We start from the raw sequence: 23,379 nt of genomic DNA, 5'->3' as shown, positions 1-23,379 counted from the left end.
ACAAAATCTGAAACATGCATGGTCATGAGCTTTTAAGTTCAAACACTGAAAATGCTATTTATTTAATGTTCAGGCTCTTTATTTGAAAAGTACCAACTGCATTTTGGAATGCAAATGTTTAACAATGTTCATCATTTGGCCTGAAAGTAAAGCAACAGGTAAGAGCCAAAATAATGGAAACTTGAGTAAATGAGGGATACAAAGTATATTGAAAGCAGGGGCTTTCACACAGGTGTGGTTCCTGAGTTAATTAAGCAAAAATTATCCCATGTATCAAAATGCTGGGCAGGCTATTTTGGTTACTGTGGCTATGCCCCGAATGGATGACAATGCCCCCATCCACAGGATATGAGTGATCACCAACTGGTTTGATGAGCAGGACATTTATGGAAACCATATTTCATGGCCATCTCAGTCACAATCTCAACCCAGTTGAACACTTGAAGATTCTGGAGCAGTGCCAGAGACAGTGTTTTCCACCACCATCAACTTCTCGAAGAATGGAGCCTCCGCAACATGAGTTCCAGACGCTTGTAGAATCTATGCCAAGGTGCATTGAATCGGTTCTGGTTCGTGGTGGCCCAACACCCCATTAACCTATAAGAGGCAAAGGATAATTTTGTGATTTGATTTGGCCTTACTGTCATTAGCCCATACAAACGCAATGAATAATAGATTCACTACATGAAACAACTTTCCCAAATAAAACTAAAAGGAAGTTTGTTCTGAAGGGTCTATCCTATATCTGAGAGATAAAAATCAGGAAACATTTTATGGGATGTACTTAACCCCTTATTTGTCACTGAACAGTCTTCATATATACTGCACATCCATATTCTTTCTACTGGTACCGGGGGACCTTCCGATGAGTCTTCTGAGCGACATGTACGTGAGAGTCAACTTAACACAGAGGGGTCATATTAGTGTGTGTAGCCCAAACTAGTCAGACGCCACAGACAGAAGTCCCAAGACTCGTGTGAGAATGTTTCAGGATGTCTCATGGTCTGACAAACACTGCTCTAACGCTGTCACCTGGATGCGGTGGCTTGAGGACACAACAACAAAATCTCTAGCTTAAACTGACACATTTTTATGGAGATTTTTTATTATGCTAATTAGATTTCAGCAGGGGCATGGACATCGACCTTAGGGGGCTTTTCCTTTATTTTGGCAGTTACCTGTAGCATATAAAGTTGATCACTTTTCCCAACTGGAGTCAGTCTAAAAAAAATGACCTCATTAAAGTTAGGGATAGAAAAAAAACATACATTTTGTGAAGGTGCATGTTGGATTTTCAATTATAATACTTATGGCAATATCGAAATAAGACCAAAAAGAACAATGTGATCTTGAACAACCTAGGAATGTATTTTCAGTTAAACTGCAAGATCAGTCATAAGACAAATCAATCAGAAACATGCCCCTGCATAATTTCAAACATTTTCAAATACAATGCAGCCTTTACCCCACCTCTCCCCAAACAATTAAAGTAATTTCTCTGTCATACTTCCAAAATGTTCAAAACCATTCAAATTCAAATCCTTTGTTTGATTACTGGGTTGGTGTACCCAGTGTAGTAACAGTCTAGCGCCTTCTGTTATTCAAGCATTCATTTAAAAATTATTTTACACACTCCTAGAGCTCATCGTGGCCCACTTCATCCTTGAGGTCCTGGCTGGCCTCAGTCTCTGGTTCCTTCATGTTTGCGAAGGCCACTTCCCTGGTCAGCTGCTCCAGAGGAGGGAGGCCCACCGCCAGGTTACGCATTGCAATGGCTGTCATCAGGAACCTACAACACAGAGCATGATATACTCAAACACGCGTGCCTTATATTTAGTCTATGACATTTACTCCTACAAAGCGAATGTCTACGTTAAACCAAGCCACTGCAGGATACACGTGGAAACTGGAGGAATCACATGGTTGTCATGAGTTTTGGTAGTTGCACTGAAAACACAACACTCACGCTCGACGCAACATGTAGTACTTTTTCACAGTAAACCGGTTCAGCCTTTCGCACACATTGGCTTCTCTGCGCTTCTTTACTTCTTTCATCCTCCGCTGTCGCCGTAGAAATAGCTGAACGACAGGATCCATCACATTGGCTTCTGACCCCTCATTTTCTCCAGTGATGAGCGACTGGAGCTCTGGAGGGAGGGGTTCCGTTTCTGTGGGGCGAAACGCTGTGTTGGCTCATCACTGCCATCAAGTGTGTCGGTTCCTGTTGTATTGTGTTAATTCCTGCCATGTGTGTATTTAAGACCTGACCTGTTCCGTTGCGGACCCTCTCCTGCAGTTCAAACAGCTTAGTGAAGTTCCTCTGTAGCGCTGCCTCTGTGGTGTTGACGTAGATGTACATGTAGCAGGACGGCCCCTCAGACACTGTGTACACCTTATGGTAGGCCCCAGCAGGAAGCTGCTCTCGCACACACACACACACATAAATGAGTACTCCTAGCCACACCATGGCAACTGGAATGTGAACATTATGTTTAACAGAAAGTTTTAGCCCATGATAATGACTACAGTACAGCTGTCATCCAGGTGAAGGGTGTCATTACAGGCTGGCTGAAGCAGATAGGTTGAAGAGGGATCATACCTGCTTCTGCTCTCCAGGTTGAAGCGTGTAGTTCTTCTTCTCATCCACTATCTCAACATTCAGCTGGCCCTGCAGCACCTGAACACTGGTGTTGCCCAGGTCCTCACTGACATAGTTCTCTAGAAGGAGACCTAAAGGAAAAATTAACCAACACATACACGAGCTAGATTGAAATGGACTTTGAATGATGAATCAGTGATCACCATATGAAATATTCTCAATTGAAGACAATGAGGGAGAGACCCCAAACCTGGGAAGTCTGCGATGAAGACTATCTCTGTCTGGTTGTCCAACGAGCCCTCGATCTCCTGGAACTTGGTCCTCCAGGGAGAGAGGTCCACCAGCAGAGGCATGAGCCAGGGATTTGGACGGAATGGTGACCAGTCTGCCTTCACAATGTTCACACGGGGGTCAAAGATACTAATGGATGGAAAGAGAATTCAAGACCAAAGTGTACAGCGAATAACATTTCTATCTATGTGGAGGATGTAAAAGATCACAAAAAGGCTATGTAGTACCGTTGTTGGAAGCGTTCATTGATGGACACCCAGATGTCAAAGTAAATCTCTGGATCAGAGATGTTGTAGTGAGGCAGGTGGTGGCTCAGGCAGGTGGCGTACTGCTTCAGCATGTCCCCATGGTCTTTCCACCGCCGACTCTGAGTGAACACCTACAAGTGCGCCACAGAACAATTTCACTTTGCTTCACCTTTATGGAACCAGTCATACCACCTTTAAAAGTTTTGCAGTATGAGGTACTCAGATCCTCCTTCTCCCAGATATTGTCACAGATAAGTTTATTCAATTATAAGATGTAAATATACAATACATTTTTTCTATTAAAGGTTTGACACATTTTAAGTCAATTAATGAACATTAGGAGCCACCCCCATTCCCAATATGTTAGGTTTTCTGAACAACTATTCCCGGCGTGTTTATATCGCTAATGTCCTACTGTATGTAAGCTTATGATGAAGTTCTGTATGCTGTAGTTAATTTAAAGTGGGACCAAACACGCTTTTATTGTTTAGTTGGAATGTTGAATGGTTAATATAACCGACTTGAGCTTATTATCCCTAATGTCACATTCCCCATGTCTCCCAAAGTTCCTCCCTTTTCCCACATGCTTTCTAACCCTTCCTATGAGTCGGATTCTATATTTGATATATTGTTCAATGGCTCACCCCAGGGTTGAGGTATCCGACATCTCCTGTTTTTCCATCTTTGTAGGTGATCTTGACATGCTGGTGGGATCGGGAGTGAACCATCATATCCCAGGAGTACCCATACAGGCCATTGGTCCAGTTGTTATAGCCCTAGGTCAAAAAGAAAAAAGCTAGACATATTTGTTAAAAATTAAAAACAATTTAAGGAATATCAAATGTTACAGTATTATATAACTTTTTTTGCCAATCAATCACAAAACTGCATTCCAGATCAGGACAGCAAGATGTATGGACCAGTATTTACTAATGCAAAGCCGCTTTCCACACCCCTCTGCAACCCCCACCGTTCTGCTGACTCAAGCTAGTTTACACTACTGTTTACTGCAGACTGATAGCAGTGTTGACACTGATTGAGCAATTATTCTGGTAATCCGTAGTGTTGGGAAATAACTTTAGCTGACAGCCGTACACCCGGTGACTCACAACTGACATTTAAATCAAGGCATTCAAATCAAATGCTGCTGATTTCTTGATTCAAGACATGGAAAGGATTAGAAGAAGTTTGTCACTGTAGACTCATCTTCCATTTCTACAGGAGTACCTGTGTGATGAAGTGAGAGTAAGGCAGGAAGAACTGTTCAGCCAGGTACAGAATGGTGAACAGGGTTGCCAGCTTGTGTTTAAACCGTGTTTTGGAGGCCTTGGGCGCAGAGGACAAGTCCTGTAGTCCCGTAGATGTGTGCTGGGTCACTGGGTAAACACAAGAGGTGCTGGGCTGTGGGGGCGGAGACGTGAGCGGCAGGACGGGCCTGAGGATCTCCGGGAAGCGGGCAAAAAAGTGCCTGGGCCAGTCGGGGTAGCAGAAGAGAGGACTCGTGGCCAGCATAGTGTAGGCAAACATACCTGGAGATAAAATATAGGAAAATAGTAGCATTTGTGATCAATAGGGGGTTATAGATTAACTTAAATAGTGGATCATTATAGAAAAGATTGCTTTGAAAATGCTCTCTGGGCCACAGGAGTCTGCATGCATTATGTTGCCCTCAGTACAAGCGAAAATGAATCTTATTTCCTTATCAATGGAATCCTCTATTGATAATGGGAAAGGAAAGGGGGATACCTAGTGTGGTGATTGATTTCTTTACTATCAAATGAGGAGAGACAATCTTATCACACAAGTCAGAGTTATACTTAAACTAAATCTTTAATCACTTATTAATAAGGAAGCAGGTCAATACAACACACAAATTTATTCACTGCTTTAGCACACTTTGCCAACCCGGATGTCCTAGCCTTGTCTTAATTCTCATCACTGTCAAACGCTCCCTAAAACACTTCAGCGAGCAGGAGTTTCTAATCGACCTGGCCCGGGTATCCTGGAAGGATATTGACCTCATTCCGTCGGTAGAAGATGCCTGGTTATTCTTTGAAAGTGATTTCCTCAATCTTAAATAAGTGTGCCAAATGTAAAAAAAAATGTAAAACCAGGAACAGATATACCCCTTGGTTCACTTAAGACACGACTTCCCTTGACCAGCACAAAAATATCCTGTGGCGTATGGCATTAGCATCGAACAGCCCCCGCGATATGCAACTTTTCAGGGAAGTTAGGAATCAATACACACAGTTAGGAAAGCAAAGGCTTTCAAACAGAAATGTGCATCCTGCATCACAAACTCCAAAAAGTTCTGGGACACTAAAGTCCATGGAGAATAAGAGCACCTCCTCCCAGCTGCCCATTGCACTGAGGCTAGGAAACACTGTCACCACCAATAAATCCACAATATTTGAGAATTTCAAAAATAATCTTTCCACGGCTGGCCATGTTTTCCACCTGGCCACCCATACCATGGTCAACAGCCCTGCACCCCCCACAGCAACACGACCAAGCCTTCCCATTTCTCCTTCACTCAAATCCAGATAGCTGATGTTCTGAAAGAGCTGCAAAATCTTGACCCTTACAAATCAGCATGGCTAGACAATCTGGACCTTCAAATAAAGTTGATCTTTCTCTAAAATTATCAGTCGAAATTGTTGCAACCCCTATTACTAGCCTGTTCAACCTCTCATATAGTCTGAGATCCCCGAAGATTGGAAAGCTTCCGCAGTCATCCAACTCTTCAAAGGGGGTGACACTCTAGACCCAAACTGCTACAGACCTATATCTATCCTACCCTGCCTTACTAAGGTCTTCGAAAGCCAAGTTAACAAACAGATCACCGACCATTTCGAATCCCACCATACCTTCTCGCTACGCAATCTGGCTTCCGAGCTGGTCATGGGTGCACCTCTGCCACGCTCAAGGTCCTAAACGATATCATAACCGCCATCGATAAGAGACAACACTGCAGCTGTATTCATCGACCTGGCCAAGGCTTTCGACTCTGTCAATCACCACATTCTTATCGGCAGACTCAACAGCCTTGGTTTCTCAAATTACTTCCTCGCCTGGTTCACCAACTACTTCTCAGACAGAGTTTGGTGTGTCAAATCGGAGGGCCTGTTGTCCGGACCTCTGGCAGTCTCTGTGGGGGTGCCACAGGGTTCAATTCTCAGGCCGACTCTTCTCTGTATACATCAATGATGTTTCTCTTGCTGCTGGTAATTCTCTGATCCACCTCTACGCAAACAATACCATTCTGTATACTTCTGGCCCTTCTTTGGACACTGTTAACTAACATCCAGACGAGCTTTAATGCCATACAACTCTCCTTCCGTGGCCGTCAACTGCTCTTAGATGCAAGTAAAACTAAATGCATGCTCTTCAACCGATCGCTTCCCGCACATGCAGCATCACTACTCTGGATGGTTCTGACAAATTTTAGGTGTCTGGTTAGACTGTAATTTGTCATTTACAAAATAGCCTCCAACACTCTACTCAGCAAATTGGATGCAGTCTATCACAGTGCCATCTGTTTTGTCACCAACGCCCCATATACTGCTCCTTTGCACCACAGTAACTCTACTTGCACATTCATCTTCTGCACATCTATCACTCCAGTGTTTAATTGCTAAATTGTAATTATTTTGCCACTATGGCCTATTTATTGCCTTACCTCCCTTATCTTACCTCATTTGCACACACTGTATATAGACTTTTCCCCCCCCCTATTGTGTTATTGACTGTATGTTTGTTTATTCCATGTGTAACTCTGTGTTTTTGTTTGTGTCGCACTGTTTTGCTTTATCTTGGCCAGGTCGCTGTTGTAAATTAGAGCTTGTTCTCAACTAGCCTACCTGGTTCAATAAAAGGTCAAATAAAAAACAAATAAATAAAAACAAAGTGAATCGATTGATTGAATCTACGATAATGATGGCTGGTCAACGATTCACGGTGAGAGCCCCGAGACAAAAGTACAAAAGGTATTTTATAGCCAAGACACGCCCCTTTCAACCTACATTGACGAACAACAGATATATAGAATGGGTCACAAGGGTGAGATCTGTATGAAAGATACTGTCTGCTATGTATTATAGGTACTGCTGTGTCAACAGTTTTCATTGTATAGACCAGTGTCTGGCCCTCTGACTCCAAACGGGAACCATCTCTCCCTGGTATGGAACAGAAACATTAACTCGTGCTCTGGAATGCTCTTTGGGTTTTAAAAGACATCCTAAATCTCCTGTCAGTGTTATCTCCTAGAGGCCCATACTTAGTAGAACACACACCCAATAGTTGACAAAATGCTCTATTCTGTTGGATAAAACAAACATTTGATGCAATAAAAGTATTATAACATAATCTTGCACTCACACTAGTCAGTTGTACAACTGAATGCATTCAACTGAAATGTGTCTTCTACATTTAAACCAACCCCTCTGAATCAGAGAGGTGCGGGAGCTGCCATAATCGACATCCACGTCTTCGGCGCCCGGGAAACAGTGGGTTTATGGCTTTGCTCAGGGGCAGAACGACAGATTTTTACCTTGTCAGCTCGGGGATTCAATCCAGTAACCTTTCGGTTACTGGCCCAATGTTCCAACCACTAGGCTACCTGCACCACAATTACAAGCAACTATTCAAAATGGGACATCATCCCAGAGTACAATGGATTCTATATACAAAGTGTTGAATTTTGTAGCTTCTGTAATTCAGTAATATTTGATATTCTCATTATGATGACTGAAAAGACTCACCGATGCTGAAGAGTTGAGAGTTCATGCAGTGGAAGTAGCTGACAAAGAAAATGCCAAAAGGGCGTGTGGCATCGAAAAACAGCAGATAGCCGGCAGACAGGTCCAGACAAAGACCACCTCCATGGACCACCAGCAGACTCACCATTTCATTAGGCAGAATCATCCTGTGGGACAGACGCAAAGGGTAAGAAATCCATACAATCCCACATGGGGCAGTTTTATAAAAGCTTTTCCAAAATGTGAGGGTGCATGGCCCTCAATACATCTGTATTGAAGTCTGACAAATACCATCTGTGTGGTCCAGTGTGGGTCAGCTAGTAGAGCATGGCTAGGACCAGGCGTTTTAGTTATATTTTGTGAGGGTTTTCTTTGACACCATTTCCCCAGTATTATCCACTAGGTTTGCTGCAGGCAGAAAATCCTTGGAAATTCTCTTTAATTGTCACAAGCTATCTCCAATCAATCATTCAATGTCTGGTTGTGCGTCCTAAACCAGGGGAAGAGTGGCATACGAATCTTAATTGCACAAAGCCTACTATTTGGCAGGGACTACTTTGTAGATCAGTGATTCTACACCTCACTTTGCTCAAGCTGATCCTCTCTGTTACGTTTCTGTGTTGTGGGTTTGTGTATATGTATATTTCAGGGAATGGCTTCCTGGATTCCCCCAAGCAGCTGATTGGTCGGCACCATTGCAGATTGGAGCTCTGACCCCGCCCTCTCGTCAGGAGATACAGCTGTCTGCAATTACCAACTCCTTCTGCAGCTTAAAAAGCCTGTGTTCCATTTAGGAGAAAAGAGAGCTTCTTGGATGTTCTGTGTTGTTCAGAGACAGTTTTGTTGGAAGTATTTTGTAGCCGCTACTTCTGAGGTGTGTGTGCCAATAGGACTCAGTGTTTTTGATTATTGAAATTGTTCACTTTAAGTTTGTATTATTCTGTTTCATTTGTTCCCAAGGGGGAAGGGGAAGGCACCTTGGGAGTATTTAGGCAAGAGGCCTGCGGGCATACATATACCCGTAGTATGTACTCTGTGCACACTAGGTAAGACCTGGGCGGACCACCCCCTTTTATTTTGGTTAGCGCGCGTTAAGAATAGCTAAGTAGTGGGTAGGTAGGAGAGGAGGCTCCAACTTTCTTTGGGTTCCATCCAGACCCTTTTCTCCACATTACCGTGTTAACGGAAATAAATTCCCTGTAAACGGTCATATTCTCTGTCATCCTTACCCGCACCTACAATCCCATACCTCTTTCACTCCACAGGGAGTTGAGTTGTAGTGGGGTGTTGCGTTCCCTCCAAGAGGCGTGCATAACAGACTCAATCCCTGATCGGAGGTTATAAAAGTGGGGCAGTTAGTACAGCTAAAAAGGAGGCTATGAATCCAACCAGAAAGTATAAATTCCATATCAGAATATCGCTAAAAAAATGTTTTTAAAAGTATGCCAATAACCCCGCTGGGGCACTCTTTGCAGAAAATATATTCTACAAAACCTGCAATTTAAGCATTTGATTAAGAATGCTTCTACCATTGACGGTTGTGGAGGATATAGCGACAGTCTCATCCTTACGTAATAACAAGCCAACATCAATCAACACATTTCACAATGCATTTGTTGTCAGTTCTTAACATATGGGTTTGATAGGGGAAAATGTTGACTATTTTCAGAACATAAATGTCTAGTTATAGAAATAACCCAACTTCTCCAACTCTTGAATGCAGTGTATGGAGATACGCTTCTCATGCTCTACAAAGCGCATGTGAATGCGCAGTTACTCAGAATAATATTGACACTTGAATAGTTCAAGTACATATACTATATTAGCTAGAATAATGAACGTCTTCCAGTTCTCCTTGGAAATATGAACACATCAGTCTTGTCAGTGGATTTGTCCGTTATTATGGAGACTGTTTTTTAACCATTCTGTGCCTCCGTTCTTTACGGGTTTTAATGAATGCACACATTTTGGGATTATCTACTTTTTTGAGTGTTGGCGCTTGGAAAAGCCATATCCTCAGCATTTGTTTTTCTATAGTGAATAATAAAGGCAAAACCATTTTAAGTCTACATTTTCTCAAATTAATTGTTAGCTGGTCTATGAATGCACACTTGACAATTTACAGGTTGTGTGACAAATTGCCTTATTGGCCTCTTGAGGTCAAATGATGGTAATGCAGGGTAGAAAGAGAAAAAACACCTGGACCTAAGCATGGCACTTGCAACACCAGAGTTGTGGGTTAAATTCCCACGAGACACCAGTACGAAAAAATATGCACTCACTACTGTAAGTTGCTCTAGATAAAATCGTCTGCTAAATTACTAAAATGTCATTAAAAATGTTAACTTACCTGAAAGGGTCAAAAAGCCAATGGTGTGCCAAGTATGACATGGAATATCCCTCTACCCAGTCTGCATCCAGTTTCTTGATTCCAGCAATGAAGTATACTATAAAAATCTACCAAGGAAAAAGATTAAAGATATATTATAGTAGTGTCCTCAAAGTTTATCAGGCACATGTTAAGGCAGATACCCTTGATATAGTAACGTTTCTATGAACTAAATAGAAAGAATTTGGCACAGACCTGAAACCTCAGAAGAGTGTAGTTCCAAAGTGGCACTTGGGAATTCTTTTTTTGGGGATTACGTAATCCATCTATTGACCTGAAAATAATAATATACTGCATGTACTTAAATGCATGCATACACTCAGGCAAACACACACACACACACAGATTCAATCAACCAAATATATTATACGTTTAAGAAATTTATAGCAAAGGTTTCATAAAAGGTCTGCAACTCACCAGTATCTGTTGGCGTCCATGAATGTGAGCTGGAAGCCAATGAGTCCGTAGAGGTAAGAGTGGTTGTTCCATGCTGTTTTGTCCAAAAAGAAGATGTACCAGTACGTGGATATGAACATGAGACAGGAAAGGCGGTAGAAACAGCCCAACATGATTCCCACAGCACCTATAAAAAGAGACAATTTAAAAAAAATTATTTAACTAGGCAAGTCAGTTAAGAACCAAATTCTTATTTACAATGATGGCCTACCCCGGCCAAACCCTAACAACGCTGGGCCAGTTGTGCGCCGCCCTATGGGACTCCCAATCACGGCCGGTTGTGATACAGCCTGGAATCTTACTAGGGTCTGTAGTAACACCTCTAACACTGAGGTGCAATGCCTTAGACCACTGTGCCACTCGGTGTAAGGCACTTTTCAGCACGCATTGAAAAGATGAAAGCATATTAACACTATCACATAAACCTGCACAAAGGAGACAACATACAACAGCTGTTCCAATCACTGACTCAGAACTTGACCTACCAAAGAGCATCACTACATAGACCAGGTACATATAATCAAGAGGCAGCGGCTGCAGGAAGCTGAAGAGAGGGAAGCGGCACACGGGAGCCCCATCCAGGTACTTGTAGTCCAGGTGGCTAAGGCCTCGCTCCTGTGTAATGTCTATAGCCATTATCATGCCTGGGGGACAGAGACAGGGGAAGACACACAGAAGATGAGAACAACGAGAGAGATTGCACAAGACTACACTCACCTGACCGCCAGCAGATGATTTGACTTGCATATGAAACTCAACATCTCAATGCGATTCATTCAATTCTCAGGCACAAATGAAAATGCCAGACCCTGCAGCCATCTTGACCAAGGGTAACTAATCTTAGTGGAGATGACAGAGCTCACCAAACAGGAAGCGAAAAATGCCCAGAGAAGCAGGGTCAGTGGGGCGGTTTAGGAGACACACCAAGCGATGCCAGGAGGACAGGTCCTCCTTCTCAAACCCAAACAGCCGTTTCATCATGCTCTCAGTCTCCACTGCCCCCTCTGCTGCTGGTACTGTCTCCTTGTCCATGGTGCCTTCTCCCTCATCACTGCTCCCAGACAAGTCTCCCTGTCCTGAGGACTGCTCAATGAAAGGAGCACCTAAGAGAGAATGGGAAAATATGCATACCAATTCACACGTCAGAGAAACACCTTAACCCTACGGTTCACAAGAATGCCATGGGTATTTGTGCAGTATTTATGCCACAGTGTACTATAAGTCATTAGGAACTAGATGTTCCTGATTATATGCTGATGTGTATATTGCAATTCAATCACGGTGATACATTGATTATCGTGAGATGCATTGCATCTATCAGTCTCACATTTTTATAAACCTAGTCAGCAGATCCAACCGCTTACTTACAGCTGCACTAGGGTCGGAAAGCATATGCCTGTGTATATTAAGACACCGTGGAGCTGGTGCGAGATATGGTTCGGAAAACGTACCTCAATCCAGAGACTAAAATGTGTTGTACCGCAAATTGTCCCATTATTCTAACTGTTAAACTGAAAAGATTGAACGACTGGGCATTTTAGTCCTCCTGCTAGGCAGCAGAAGCCACAGCAGCCATTTTGAATGGCAGTGTCAGCAAATCAAATGATGTCCTGGATTATTGATGTTTTATTTTATTTGATAATTGTGGGTGGGCTTCACCTTTTTTGTATTCACAGGAATATCCCTGTATTGATGTGTAATATTGTTATTATTGCAATAAAAAAATGATGGAAATGTATATACAGTGACTGGATTTTGCAGGTTTTCCTACTTACAAAGCATGTAGAGGTCTGTAATTCTTATCATATGTACACTTCAACTGTGAGAGACGGAATCTAAAACAAAAATTCAGAAAATCACATTGTATGATTTTTCAGTAATTAATTTGCATTTTATTGCATGACACAAGTATTTGATCACCTACCAACCAGTAAGAATTCCGGCTCTCCCAGACCTGTTAGTTTTTCTTTAAGAAGCCTTCCTGTTCTCCACTCATTACCTGTATTAACTGCACCTGTTTGAACTCATTACCTGCATAAAAGACACCTGTCAACACAATCAAACAGACTCCACCTCTCCACAAAGGCTAAGACCAGAGAGGGTGTAAGGACATCAGGGATAAAATTGTAGACCTGCACAAAGGCTGGGATAGGCTACAGGACAATAGGCAAGCAGCTTGGTGAGAAGGCAACAACTGTTAGCGCAATTATTAGAAAATGGAAGAAGTTCAAGATGACGGGCAATCACCCTTGGTCTGGGGCTCCATGCAAGATCTCACCTCGTGGGGCATCAAAGATCATGAGGAAGGTGAGGGATCAGCCCAGAACTACACGGCAGGACCTGATCAATGACCTGAAGAGAGTTGGGACCACAGTCTCAAAGAAAACCATTAGTAACACACTACGCCGTCATGGATTAAAATCCTGCAGCGCACGCAAGGTCCCCCTGCTCAAGCCAGCGCACATCCAGGCCTGTCTGAAGTTTGCAAATGACCATCTGGATGATCCAGAGGAGGACTGGGAGAAGGTCATGTGGTCTGAGGACAAAAATAAAGATTTTTGGTCTAAACTCCACTCGCTGTGTTTGGAGGAAGAAGGATGAGTACAACCCCAAGAACACCATCCCAACCGTGAAGCATGGAGGAAAGCATGGAGGAGCATGGAAACATCATTCTTTGGGGATGCTTTTCTGCAAAGGGCACAGGACGACTGCACCGTATTGATGGGAGGATGGATGGGGCCGTGTATTGCGAGATCTTGGCCAACAACCTCCTTCCCTCAGTAAGAGCATTGAAGATGGGTCGTGGCTGGGTCTTCCAGCATGACAATGACCCGAAACGCACAGCCAGGGCAACTAAGGAGTGGCTCCGTAAGAAGCATCAAGGTCCTGGAGTGGCCTAGCCAGTCTCCAGACCTGAACCCAATAGAACATCTTTGGAGGGAGCTGAAAGTCCGTATTGCCCAGCGACAGCCCCGAAACCTGAAGGATCCGGAGAAGGTCTGTCTAGAGGAGTGGGCCAAAATCCCTGCTGCAGTGTGTGCAAACATGGTCAAGAACTACAGGAAACATAAGATCTGTTATTGCAAACACAGTTTTTTTTTACCAAATATTAAGTTCTGCTTTTCTGATGTATCAAATACTTATGTCATGCAATAAAATGCAAATTAATTGCTTAAAAATCATACAATGTGATTTTCTGAATTTGTTTTAGATTCCGTCTCTCACAGTTGAAGTGTACCATGATAAAAATGACAGACCTCTACATGCTTTGTAAGTAGGAAACGCTGCCGAGTTTGCAGGTTATCAAATACTTGTTCTCCCCACTGTATATGTTCAACGCAATTTGCCATTCTGGCTGAGGTTGCCACTGCTTGCTAGCATAAGAAGGAAAACTGTAGTTTATTTAAAAACAAATAGTTGTTCAATCTTATTGGTGTAACAGTTGGGACAATTCGGAGTACAAGGCATTTCTCATCCCTGGATTGAGGTACGTTCTCTTTTCCAAGCAGGCTCCTTTGTCTTTTTAATTTATTTTATTTCACCTTTTATTTAAGCAGGTAAGGTAGTTGAGAAGTTTATTTACAATTGCGACCTGGTCAAGATAAAGCAAAGCAGTGCGACAGTTACACATGGCATAAACAAGTTTGCAATCAATAACACAATAGAAAAAAAATAAGTCTATATACAGTATGTGCAAATGGTGTGAGGTAGACAAATAGTCTTAATATACACAAGAATGCTGTCCGACCCTAGCGCAGCTTGAAAGCAAGCAGTTCGGGTATGCTGACTACTATATACCCTGTAACAATTTACTGAAATCAGAGCTGATCAATGGTTACAAAAAACAACAATGCTGTCCCTTGTTACATACCTGCATTAGCATTGTCGCACGCCCCTGCTTCCATGCTTCCAACTCGGTTATGCAAAAAAATATATATATACTATTTGGACAGGGATGTCACCCTAATAGTACAATTTCCCCTCCTTGTCCCTACCCCAATGAGATATTCAACACACGTAAACCGTTGGGTACGTGTCAGTCCGTGTACTAGCCTAAGGTTGTCTGGAAAATCGACAGGGAACCTGAAACTGTGCTCAGTCTATTGGTTGTTTTTTCCACGAGACAAACTACACCTAGTGGCAATCCGGAAATTGTATGCCCCCAGCGGTTGGGATGAGAATAACAAAACCGAAAGTATTTATCAAAAAATATATAGATTTACAGTATCAGTCAAGTTTGCTAAACCTACTCATTCAAGGGTTTTTCTAAAATGTGTACTATTTTCTACATTGTAGAATAATAGTTTTGATGACTTCACTATTAAATAACTCATATGGAATCATGGAATCAAAAGTGTTTATATTTGAGATTCTTCAAAGTAGCCACCCTTTGCCTTGATGACAGCTTTGCACACTCCTTTTATTATATTGAACCTTTATTTAACTAGGCAAGTCAGTTAAGAAAAAATATTAAAAAATGTCCAGCGATGTGGTGGATTGAGACATAACCAATGCAAAAAAACAGATCTCTATTTTCAACTGATATTTTGTTATTTCAATTTCCGCGGGGGCTCGGACATCGACTTTAGGTTGGTTTAGGGTAGGGTAGGGACGTCCCAAGGATCTTTAGTTGGGAAAAAACATATTTACCTCCTGAATTGAGGAAGTTATTTTAACCTGAGCCGTGGTGCACCGGTTTCCACTAAAAAGCACAAGCCACAATGTCAAAATGGGCTATATCGTAAAAATGTATGAAAACAAAAACGTGATTTCGGTCTTAATTTAAGATATATTAGCTGCGTGGTTAGGTTTAAAATGAGAGTTTAACAACAAAATGTAAAAAATAGGCGGGGTTAATATGACTTTGTGGCTGTGTTAACTAGTGACGACTCCGTGCCCCGGTTTTTGTCCGCAAGGATGGACAGTGAACGGGCAAAAACGGTGAGGGAGGAGCGCCCTACTCAAATCGAACAGAAATCTGCACCGCTCGGTCATATTGTCAACAAGGGAGCAAAGTGCATCGTTCAAAAACATCTCTTTAACATAAAATATATGTTTGAATTTTTCAAACTAGTTTTCATTGGAAAGGCAGATAAAGCGTTTTTATAAAAAGCTATCACTTTTGCATGTGAAAACACATAATCCTATTCATTACTCCACGTGCTTAATCTAGGCTAGCCCTAAACTATGTCACTCGGGTTTTTTGTATGCCGATTTCGCCGTGAGTTTTGAACGGGGACCTGGATTATGCCTGAGAGATAAAAGATAGCCCGGTTCCAAAACAAATGCAATCACTTTTCACCCAGTGCAAAACTACCCACCGGGGTAACCCGGGCCTGATAATCGTATCCCCTCTTTGGATTGTTTCTGGGAGTGGTTACCGACCCATTTTCAAAGATCTATACATCTGGCTAAACAATCATCCAATGCAAACATCCCTACTGTAGTTACCAGGTAGCCTGTCCACGTTGGCATATCGCCACTACTACAGTAGATGGCAATAATACGCAGAGGCACATTATAGTTCGCACGCGAGAAGAAGACATGGACCTAGCTATCCTGTGGACTCTAATCTGCATTGTTGTATGAATAATTGAAAGACAACTTGGAATGTGTTCTTGAGATATCCTTTGAAACATTCATAATGATGCTCCAGCTATTGGTAGATCGGATTTGGCCGGATTCGCGTTAGCGCCGTAATATCTTCTTGTCTTTGTTAAATACTTTTAAACGCAACATAGCTGATAAGGCTTGTTCTTTACTTCTAGTAACTTGTCACTGTTGATCTGGCTAGCAAACTAGGCCACCTAATTGACAACACAACTTGCTAACCGACCAGTTAGCCTTGTGCGTTGTAGATACATCAGGTACGTTTCTGTAATACAATACATTAGCAAGCTATTGCATTCGTTATCTTCCCGGTCACAAGCTATGGGTTGCTACTAGTTGTTGTGTGGGTAGCTGGCTAGTTTAGCTTTCTAGCTATCTACCACAGCAACTGTTGCAATCACAACAATGTAATGATAGGTTAGCTGAACACAGTGCCTGAGGTTGTTAGGTTATTGTTGCCAGACCTGAGGACAGGACCTGTGTTCCGAATTCATGCTTTTGACATGTATGAACAACTGTTACACGAGTGTTCCTTGTCTGAACCTAAATAATAACTTTCAGAAATGGTTACTCAACAACAAAAGTGACCTGCTATTTTATACCCCTGCATAATGAAGTGCATATAAATTACAATAGATCCATCCATTTCATGTTGCAGATGATTTTGTTTTGTGTGTAGTGTGCAGGGGAGAGATGGGCACCCAGGGCAGCCGGTTACATACCTCCCCCCAGGATCCTGAGGAAGCAGTTGAGACTACATGTGCCAGTGGCAAGCATGGATGTGAATGCAGAAAGAGGAAACGGACTGCACACTGCGACTGCGACAGTGAGCCTGATGAAGAAGACGCCTTATTGGACACACCACGGAGGTGAGAAGAGTCACACACATCACACTGGAAATACACACAATTTCATAAACCAACAGACACAGCAGGCCGGAGTAAGAGACAAACACACTTATAGAACAGGTGAGGTATTCACATATCTTTTATATGGCCAGCCTGTGTCTAACCTTGGCCTGTGTTGTTCTGGTTTGTTTTGGAACTGTAACAGGAAGAAGCTGAAAAGCACATCTAAGTACATCTATCAGACCTTGTTCCTGAATGGGGAGAACAGTGACATCCGCATCTGTGCCCTGGGGCAGGAGTGGAACCTGCACAAAGTGTACCTGTGCCAGGTTAGTGCATTGTTCTGTGTACACTACACACTTTATTAGGCCGTCATTGTCAATAAGAATTTGATAAGAACTGACTTGCCTAGTTAAATAAAGGTTAAATAAAAATGATCTACAATGCCTGTGACTCATCCCCCCATGATGTTCTTATTTATGTAGTCAGGGTATTTCTCCAGCATGTTCAGCGGCTCCTGGAAGGAGTCCAACATGATGGTCATTCCATTAGAGATCCCAGACCAGAACATCGACAGAGAGGGTGAGGACTTCAGTCACTGCCAGGAATAAAACACTACAAATTGCTTTGTTTATGTCACTGAACTACTTTTTTGCAGTTACTATACACATTTATCTTGATTTTATCTGTGTGTGTGTGTGTGTGTGTGTGTGTGTGTGTGTGTGTGTGTGTGTGTGTGTGTGTGTGTGTGTGTGTGTGTGTGTGTGTGTGTGTGTGTGTGTGTGTGTGTGTGTGTGTGTGTGTGTGTGTGTGTGTGTGTAGCTCTGCAGGTAGTGTTTGGATCTCTGTACCGGGATGATGTTCTGATCAAGCCCAGCAGGGTCGTCAGTATCCTAGCAGCAGCTTGTATGCTCCAACTGGTCAGTAGATTATCATCATATCACACTGCAGGATCTTTACATGGAATGTTGAGATGATGGTGATATGTGTGAGTTGGAAGTTGAACTTGCTGGAATGCAATTTACGGAACGAGAATAGATGATCAAAGGTCATAATATGCCTGTGTGTCTTTGCAGGATGGTCTGATCCAGCAGTGTGATGAGACCATGAAGGAAAACGTTGGTGTCAAAACTGTGTGTGTCTACTACTCCTCTGCCAGCATCTACGGCCTTGACTCTGTCATGAAGAAGTAAGCCCCATCATTACATTCCTATTGAGTAATATTAGTTAATCGAATAATACAGTTGTTCTTGTTCTTATCACTCTACATGCATATGCTTGTGTGTCTCCTGCAGGTGTCTGGAATGGCTCCTCAATAACCTCATGACCCATCAGAATGTTGACCTCATGAAGGAGCTGGGGTGTGTATCTTCAATGCCTTCTTATTTTTCCATAGAATTTATACATACTCATAATAGTCTTAAGTGTTGTGTGGTTGGTGTCAGTGAGCAGTGTGTGTTTCTGTGCTGTATTTGCAGAGTGGATGTGATCGAACTGCTGATCCAGTCGTCTGACCTATTCGTCATGCAGGTGGAGATGGACGTCTACACCGCTCTGAAAAAGGTACTACTGTAACTGCCTTTGGGACAGTTTCTAAAGGCTGTTTTTTTATCTCCCCTTCCCCTATCCCTTCTCTCTCATTCATACCCTCTCTTTGTAACTCTCTCCTCAGTGGATGTTCCTGCAGCTCAATCCATCCTGGGACGGTCCCATCAAGCAGCTGCTGGCTGATGCCGACGCCTGGCTTTGCAAACGCAGGACTGGTACGTTCTGTTCCACAGGGCATGTCCACAGCTAGCTACACACCCATCTGAACACAGGGCTGTAGAATATACACACAGACACTGACTGACCAGTCTTTTCTAATGGCTCTTATGTGCATGCTGTTGCAGAGATGGGAGAGGAGGAGCCCTTTTTAAAAGCAGAGGACGGCGCCCCCTTTACTCCTGTCTTTAGACATGTGCGCCTTCAATACATCATCAATGACTTGGCTTCCGCACGCATCCTGGAGAGAGACAACATTCTCCCACCCGGTAAGGGTGATGATTTGGATAGTGATTTATGTTTCACATTCACTTGTGACAGTTTTAGTTTTAGTCATTTTTATTTCCTCTGTAAAACTCCTCATACCAGATTGGCTGACCTCCGTGTACAAGAGCCAGTGGTTTGCCATGCTACGGACAGAGCACGACAATGACAATGGGTGAGAACTGGAGCTCCAAACCAGCAACATCACTCCATGACAACATTCATTCTGTGATTTTCAGTGACTGAAGATATATCCTGTAGCCCACAGGATGCCAACAAGGAGGAGTTTGAGTCAAGTAGTATGCGATGTGGCAGGAAACTGACCAAAGATGGTGATGTGAGTCAGACTATTAGTCTCTGTGTAATAAGGACATCAATCACACTATAAGAACTTCAAACAAAACATCACAAAAGAGAATGTTTTAACTTTATATTCTCAGTACTGTTGGCGTTGGACAGGCTTCAACTTTGGCTTTGACCTGCTGGTGACCTACACCAACCGCTTCATAGTGTTCAAGAGGAATACACTGAGCCAGCCATGTGGGGGAGCTGTGAGTATGCAGCCTCGGAGGCATCTAGCATACCGGTTAGTGTTCCAACGACCTAGGCTGTGGTCAGCACAACACACACAGATTTCAAATGTAGGCATTGCATTGTGTGTGGAGTAGTAATGATATAATTGTGTTCTGTATAACTGCCATGTTTTATTTTTTTATTTTACCTTTATTTAACCAGGTAGGCTAGTTGAGAACAAGTTCTCATTTGCAACTGCGACCTGGCCAAGATAAAGCAAAGCAGTTCAACACATACAAAAACACAGAGTTACACATGGAATAAACAAAACATAGTCAATAATACAGTAGAACAAAATAAAACAAAAAGTCTATATACAGTGAGTGCAAATGAGGTAAGATAAGGGAGTTGAGGCAATAAATAGGCCATGGTGGCGAAGTAATTACAATATAGCAATTAAACACTGGAATGGTAGCTGTGCAGAAGATGAATGTGCAAGTGGAGATACTGGGGTGCAAAGGAGCAAGATAAATACAGTACGGGGATGAGGTAGGTAGATAGATGGGCTGTTTACAGATGGGCTATGTACAGATGGGCTATGTGCAGTGGTCTGTGAGCTGCTCGGACAGTTGGTGCCTAAAGCTAGTGAGGGAGATATGAGTCTCCAGCTTCAGAGATTTTTGCAGTTTGTTCCAGTCATTGGCAGCAGAGAACTATATATCTATATATCTATATATGCCATTTAGCAGACGCTTTTATCCAAAGCGACTTACAGTCATGTGTGCATAAATTCTACGTATGGGTGGTCCCGGGGATCGAACCCACTACCCTGGCATTACAAGCGCCATGCTCTACCAACTGAGCTACAGAAGGAAAGACGACCAAAGGAGGAATTGGCTTTGGGGGTGACCAGTGAGATATACCTGCTGGAGCGCGTGCTACGAGTGGGTGCTGCTATGGTGACCAGTGAGCTGAGATAAGGCGGGGCCTTACCTAGCAGAGACTTGTAGATAACCTTTAGCCAGTGGGTTTGGCGACGAGTATGAAGCGAGGGCCAACCAACGAGAGCGTACAGGTCGCAATGGTGGGTAGTGTATGGGGCTTTGGTGACAAAACGGATGGCACTGTGATAGACTGCATCCAGTTTGTTGAGTATTTGATTTACCTGTGTTCTTCCAGGCCTGACTAGCCCCTCACATCTCACTCAATGTTTTCCCTCGCCCTGTTCAGGTTACGCCTGGCTTCCTTTGATAACAGTGGTAAGCTGGTGTGTAGTCGATCCACTGGTTACCAGCTACTCACCCTGGAGAAAGACCAGGTTAGTCCCAGACTATCCGGTCTGGAGTGTGAAGTTACTGCGTATTAACTCAGCTACTGCGTAGCAACTCAGCGGTGCATAAAAGCCCTGGTCTGCTTTAGAAAGCTTTTGTAAATTACGATCACCAGAACTGCCATTTTGGGCTCTAAAATGGGTTTATTATGATCAAGTTCAATACCCACTGTGAATTATTTTAAAGTTAACTGAAAATCAAGATATTTAATTAAATTGTGATCCATTGACTACTACATTTGTTGTGCTGACAAATGTAGTGGGCTCCATAGACTTAAGGAGCCCACTTAAGGACTCTCAGGCATGATGAAAACTACTACATCGACCATGATCCTTTGCTAGTTATGGCCATTTTCACCATGATCCTTTGCAATGACATTTTTTTGGGGGGGGTGTTCAGCCCCATTCAGCAATATTGCGCGTTTCGAATACTTCCAGCTTCATTACGCCATCAGGAGTTTTCCATAGGAAAACGTGGAATGACGTCAGCGCTATCACTATCTACTGGTTTTAATGTCTATTGGTCAGTCAGACCACACGTAATCCACATGTTCTGAAACTTTCCTCCCCTCTTGAAATTAACACATCACTATATAAGTATTGCCTGAATCGGACCATATAACTATTGCTGTACGTTCTGTGCTCCCCCTATTTCTTATTCTCTCTTCTTTTATTTTCTTCCTACCAGGAGTATGTGGTGATGAACCTAGACAGTCGGCTGTTGTCCTTCCCCCTCTACGTGTGCTGTAACTTCCAGTACACATCTCCTCATATGGACCGCTGTCCTGATTCCCCTGAACCAGAGAGCAGCGCCCGCAGTGTATCCTGATGCCAGCTCCACACCCTCAGCCCAGTTCCCTTACCACTCCCCTTTATAATATAGGCTAATCCTATCCTTGCCCCACACCCGCATCTTCCATGGCCCCTCTCTGACATCCTGGCCTCAAGCTGTGGCCCACAGCTTCTACCCCCCCAAACACAACCCTGGCATCTGCATGCTCTATAGCTCAATCTAGTGTGTTTTGGGATACGTTGTTAGTTTAAAAAATGTAATTATTTGGCTTTCATTTTATAATATTATTTTTTATAACATTCATACATTTTTTGTATTATTTATTTAACTTTTTTTTTAAAGAAAAAGCGAAGAAAACTTAACCTGCCAATAAATTGTCCACACCAGTGGGCTGTGGTGCTATCAGCAGCGTGTGACCTTCTCTTGTCTCTCACAGGAAATGATCTGTTACTATTTCTGTACATCCATTACTATCCTAATTAAGAGTAAGTCGGCCACTATAGTAGTGTCCAAATTAGGTTTGAATTTCAAATACCCACGGCTGAAAATGGTGCTGTTTTTGCTAGTGGAAATACATTTTAAAGTTTGGTACAGATAGCCCTCCTACGTATTTCCATCTTAACAAACTTGCAAAGGGGGAAAGACGTAGGAGGACTATCCGTACCAAACTTTAAACTGTATTTACAGGCACTAGCATTTCATCCCATCCTTAATTGGTTTAGACATGAATCTTCTGCCCCCTGGCTGAGTATAAAGATACAAATTGTGTCTCCTATTGTCCTGGAAGAGGTGGTCTTACTGATACAGCCCTTAAACAATGTAAACTACGCTTTGGTCCTATTATTGCTCACACCATTTCTATTTGGTGGAAAATTTGAAAAAAATCATTTGGAATCAAAATGACATGCCCATTACTACTCTCAAATTTCGCAATCATGCCTTGCGATCTGGAGGGCAGCCTTTTGCATCCACCATTGGTCCAAATGTGGAATCCATACCCTTGCTGATATTCTGGACAGTAAGGGTTTGAGAACATTCCACGATTTGAAACATAACATTACCAGGCAACTAATTTCCCATATTTACAACTTATGTCTTCTATGTTGGCCTATAGAGGCCCTTGGGGAAACCCTGCTACCAAACCATCCAATGATAGGATTTACAAATGATCTGGGCTCCCGAAAGGACTGATCTCTATGAACTCAGCAAAAAAAATATGTAACTATCAGAAATGGAATAATGTGTCCCTGAACAAAGGGGGGGTCAAAATCAAAAGTAACAATCAGTATCTGGCGTGGCCATCAGCTGCATTAAGTACTGCAGTGCATCTCCTCCTCGTGGACTGCACCAGATTTGCCAGTTCTTGCTGTGAGATGTTACCCCACTCTTCCACAAAGTCACCTGCAAGTTCCCAGACATTCCGGGTGGGAATGGCCCTAGCCCTCCGTTCCAACAGGTCCCAGACATGCTCAATGGGATTGAGATCCGGGCTCTTCCTTGGCCATGACAGAACA

General features: G+C 42.9%; 2 protein-coding genes across 7 annotated transcripts; one reads left to right on the top strand and one right to left on the bottom strand.

Annotated features, from left to right (window-relative positions):
* Window positions 1–44: 44 nt before the first annotated feature.
* ggcx (gamma-glutamyl carboxylase) lies at window positions 45–14,861 on the bottom strand. 3 transcript variants are annotated; one of them, XM_046317619.1, is made up of 16 exons: window positions 14,615–14,861; window positions 11,607–11,846; window positions 11,229–11,387; window positions 10,705–10,870; window positions 10,483–10,561; window positions 10,249–10,355; window positions 7,902–8,065; window positions 4,366–4,667; window positions 3,783–3,914; window positions 3,118–3,269; window positions 2,850–3,019; window positions 2,600–2,730; window positions 2,269–2,416; window positions 1,967–2,168; window positions 1,634–1,789; window positions 45–597 (listed from the first exon to the last, which is right to left on the bottom strand). In XM_046317619.1, the coding sequence occupies exons 1-15, from the start codon at window positions 14,646–14,648 to the stop codon at window positions 1,636–1,638; spliced, it is 2,340 nt and encodes a 779-aa protein (XP_046173575.1). In that variant the 5' UTR covers window positions 14,649–14,861; the 3' UTR covers window positions 45–597; window positions 1,634–1,635. The 3 variants fall into 3 exon arrangements, with proteins under 3 accessions (XP_046173575.1, XP_046173574.1, XP_046173576.1); XM_046317618.1 differs by lacking the exon at window positions 45–597 and having other exon boundaries at window positions 1,086–1,789; XM_046317620.1 differs by lacking the exons at window positions 45–597; window positions 14,615–14,861 and adding an exon at window positions 12,195–12,333 and having other exon boundaries at window positions 1,086–1,789.
* Window positions 14,862–15,741: 880 nt separating this feature from the next.
* LOC124007219 (germ cell-less protein-like 1) lies at window positions 15,742–22,270 on the top strand. 4 transcript variants are annotated; one of them, XM_046317622.1, is made up of 15 exons: window positions 15,742–16,197; window positions 17,033–17,222; window positions 17,407–17,530; window positions 17,687–17,783; window positions 18,024–18,121; window positions 18,278–18,390; window positions 18,497–18,562; window positions 18,680–18,764; window positions 18,874–18,964; window positions 19,094–19,234; window positions 19,335–19,404; window positions 19,491–19,566; window positions 19,670–19,815; window positions 20,973–21,060; window positions 21,761–22,270. In XM_046317622.1, exons 2-15 carry the CDS (start codon window positions 17,047–17,049, stop codon window positions 21,899–21,901), a joined length of 1,512 nt encoding a protein of 503 aa, XP_046173578.1. In that variant the 5' UTR covers window positions 15,742–16,197; window positions 17,033–17,046; the 3' UTR covers window positions 21,902–22,270. The 4 variants fall into 4 exon arrangements, 3 of the variants coding, with proteins under 3 accessions (XP_046173578.1, XP_046173577.1, XP_046173579.1); XR_006833889.1 differs by lacking the exon at window positions 15,742–16,197 and adding an exon at window positions 16,205–16,610 and having other exon boundaries at window positions 19,670–19,780; window positions 21,761–21,895; XM_046317621.1 differs by lacking the exon at window positions 15,742–16,197 and adding an exon at window positions 16,205–16,610.
* The last annotated feature ends 1,109 nt before the right edge of the window (window positions 22,271–23,379 follow it).

Source organism: Oncorhynchus gorbuscha, linkage group LG20 (assembly GCF_021184085.1).
Source record: "Oncorhynchus gorbuscha isolate QuinsamMale2020 ecotype Even-year linkage group LG20, OgorEven_v1.0, whole genome shotgun sequence".
NCBI lineage: Eukaryota > Metazoa > Chordata > Actinopteri > Salmoniformes > Salmonidae > Oncorhynchus > Oncorhynchus gorbuscha.
Note: the sequence above shows the minus strand (reverse complement) of the source record. Positions and strands in the feature narration are given on the sequence as shown.

What these genes read in the sequence shown, in the direction of transcription:
- ggcx (XM_046317619.1), bottom strand. Translation starts at nt 14,648, where the DNA reads ATGGAAGCAGGGGCGTGCGACAATGCTAATGCAG. An exon ending in TCGGATACCTCAACCCTGGG is followed by an intron (nt 3,270 to 3,782) that starts GTGAGCCATTGA and finishes GCGCACTTGTAG; the next exon opens with GTGTTCACTCAGAGTCGGCG. An exon ending in CTTCATCGCAGACTTCCCAG is followed by an intron (nt 2,731 to 2,849) that starts GTTTGGGGTCTC and finishes TTTTTCCTTTAG; the next exon opens with GTCTCCTTCTAGAGAACTAT.
- LOC124007219 (XM_046317622.1), top strand. Translation starts at nt 17,047, where the DNA reads ATGGGCACCCAGGGCAGCCGGTTACATACCTCCCCCCAGGATCCTGAG. An exon ending in ACAAAGTGTACCTGTGCCAG is followed by an intron (nt 17,531 to 17,686) that starts GTTAGTGCATTG and finishes TTATTTATGTAG; the next exon opens with TCAGGGTATTTCTCCAGCAT. An exon ending in AACTGACCAAAGATGGTGAT is followed by an intron (nt 19,567 to 19,669) that starts GTGAGTCAGACT and finishes TTATATTCTCAG; the next exon opens with TACTGTTGGCGTTGGACAGG.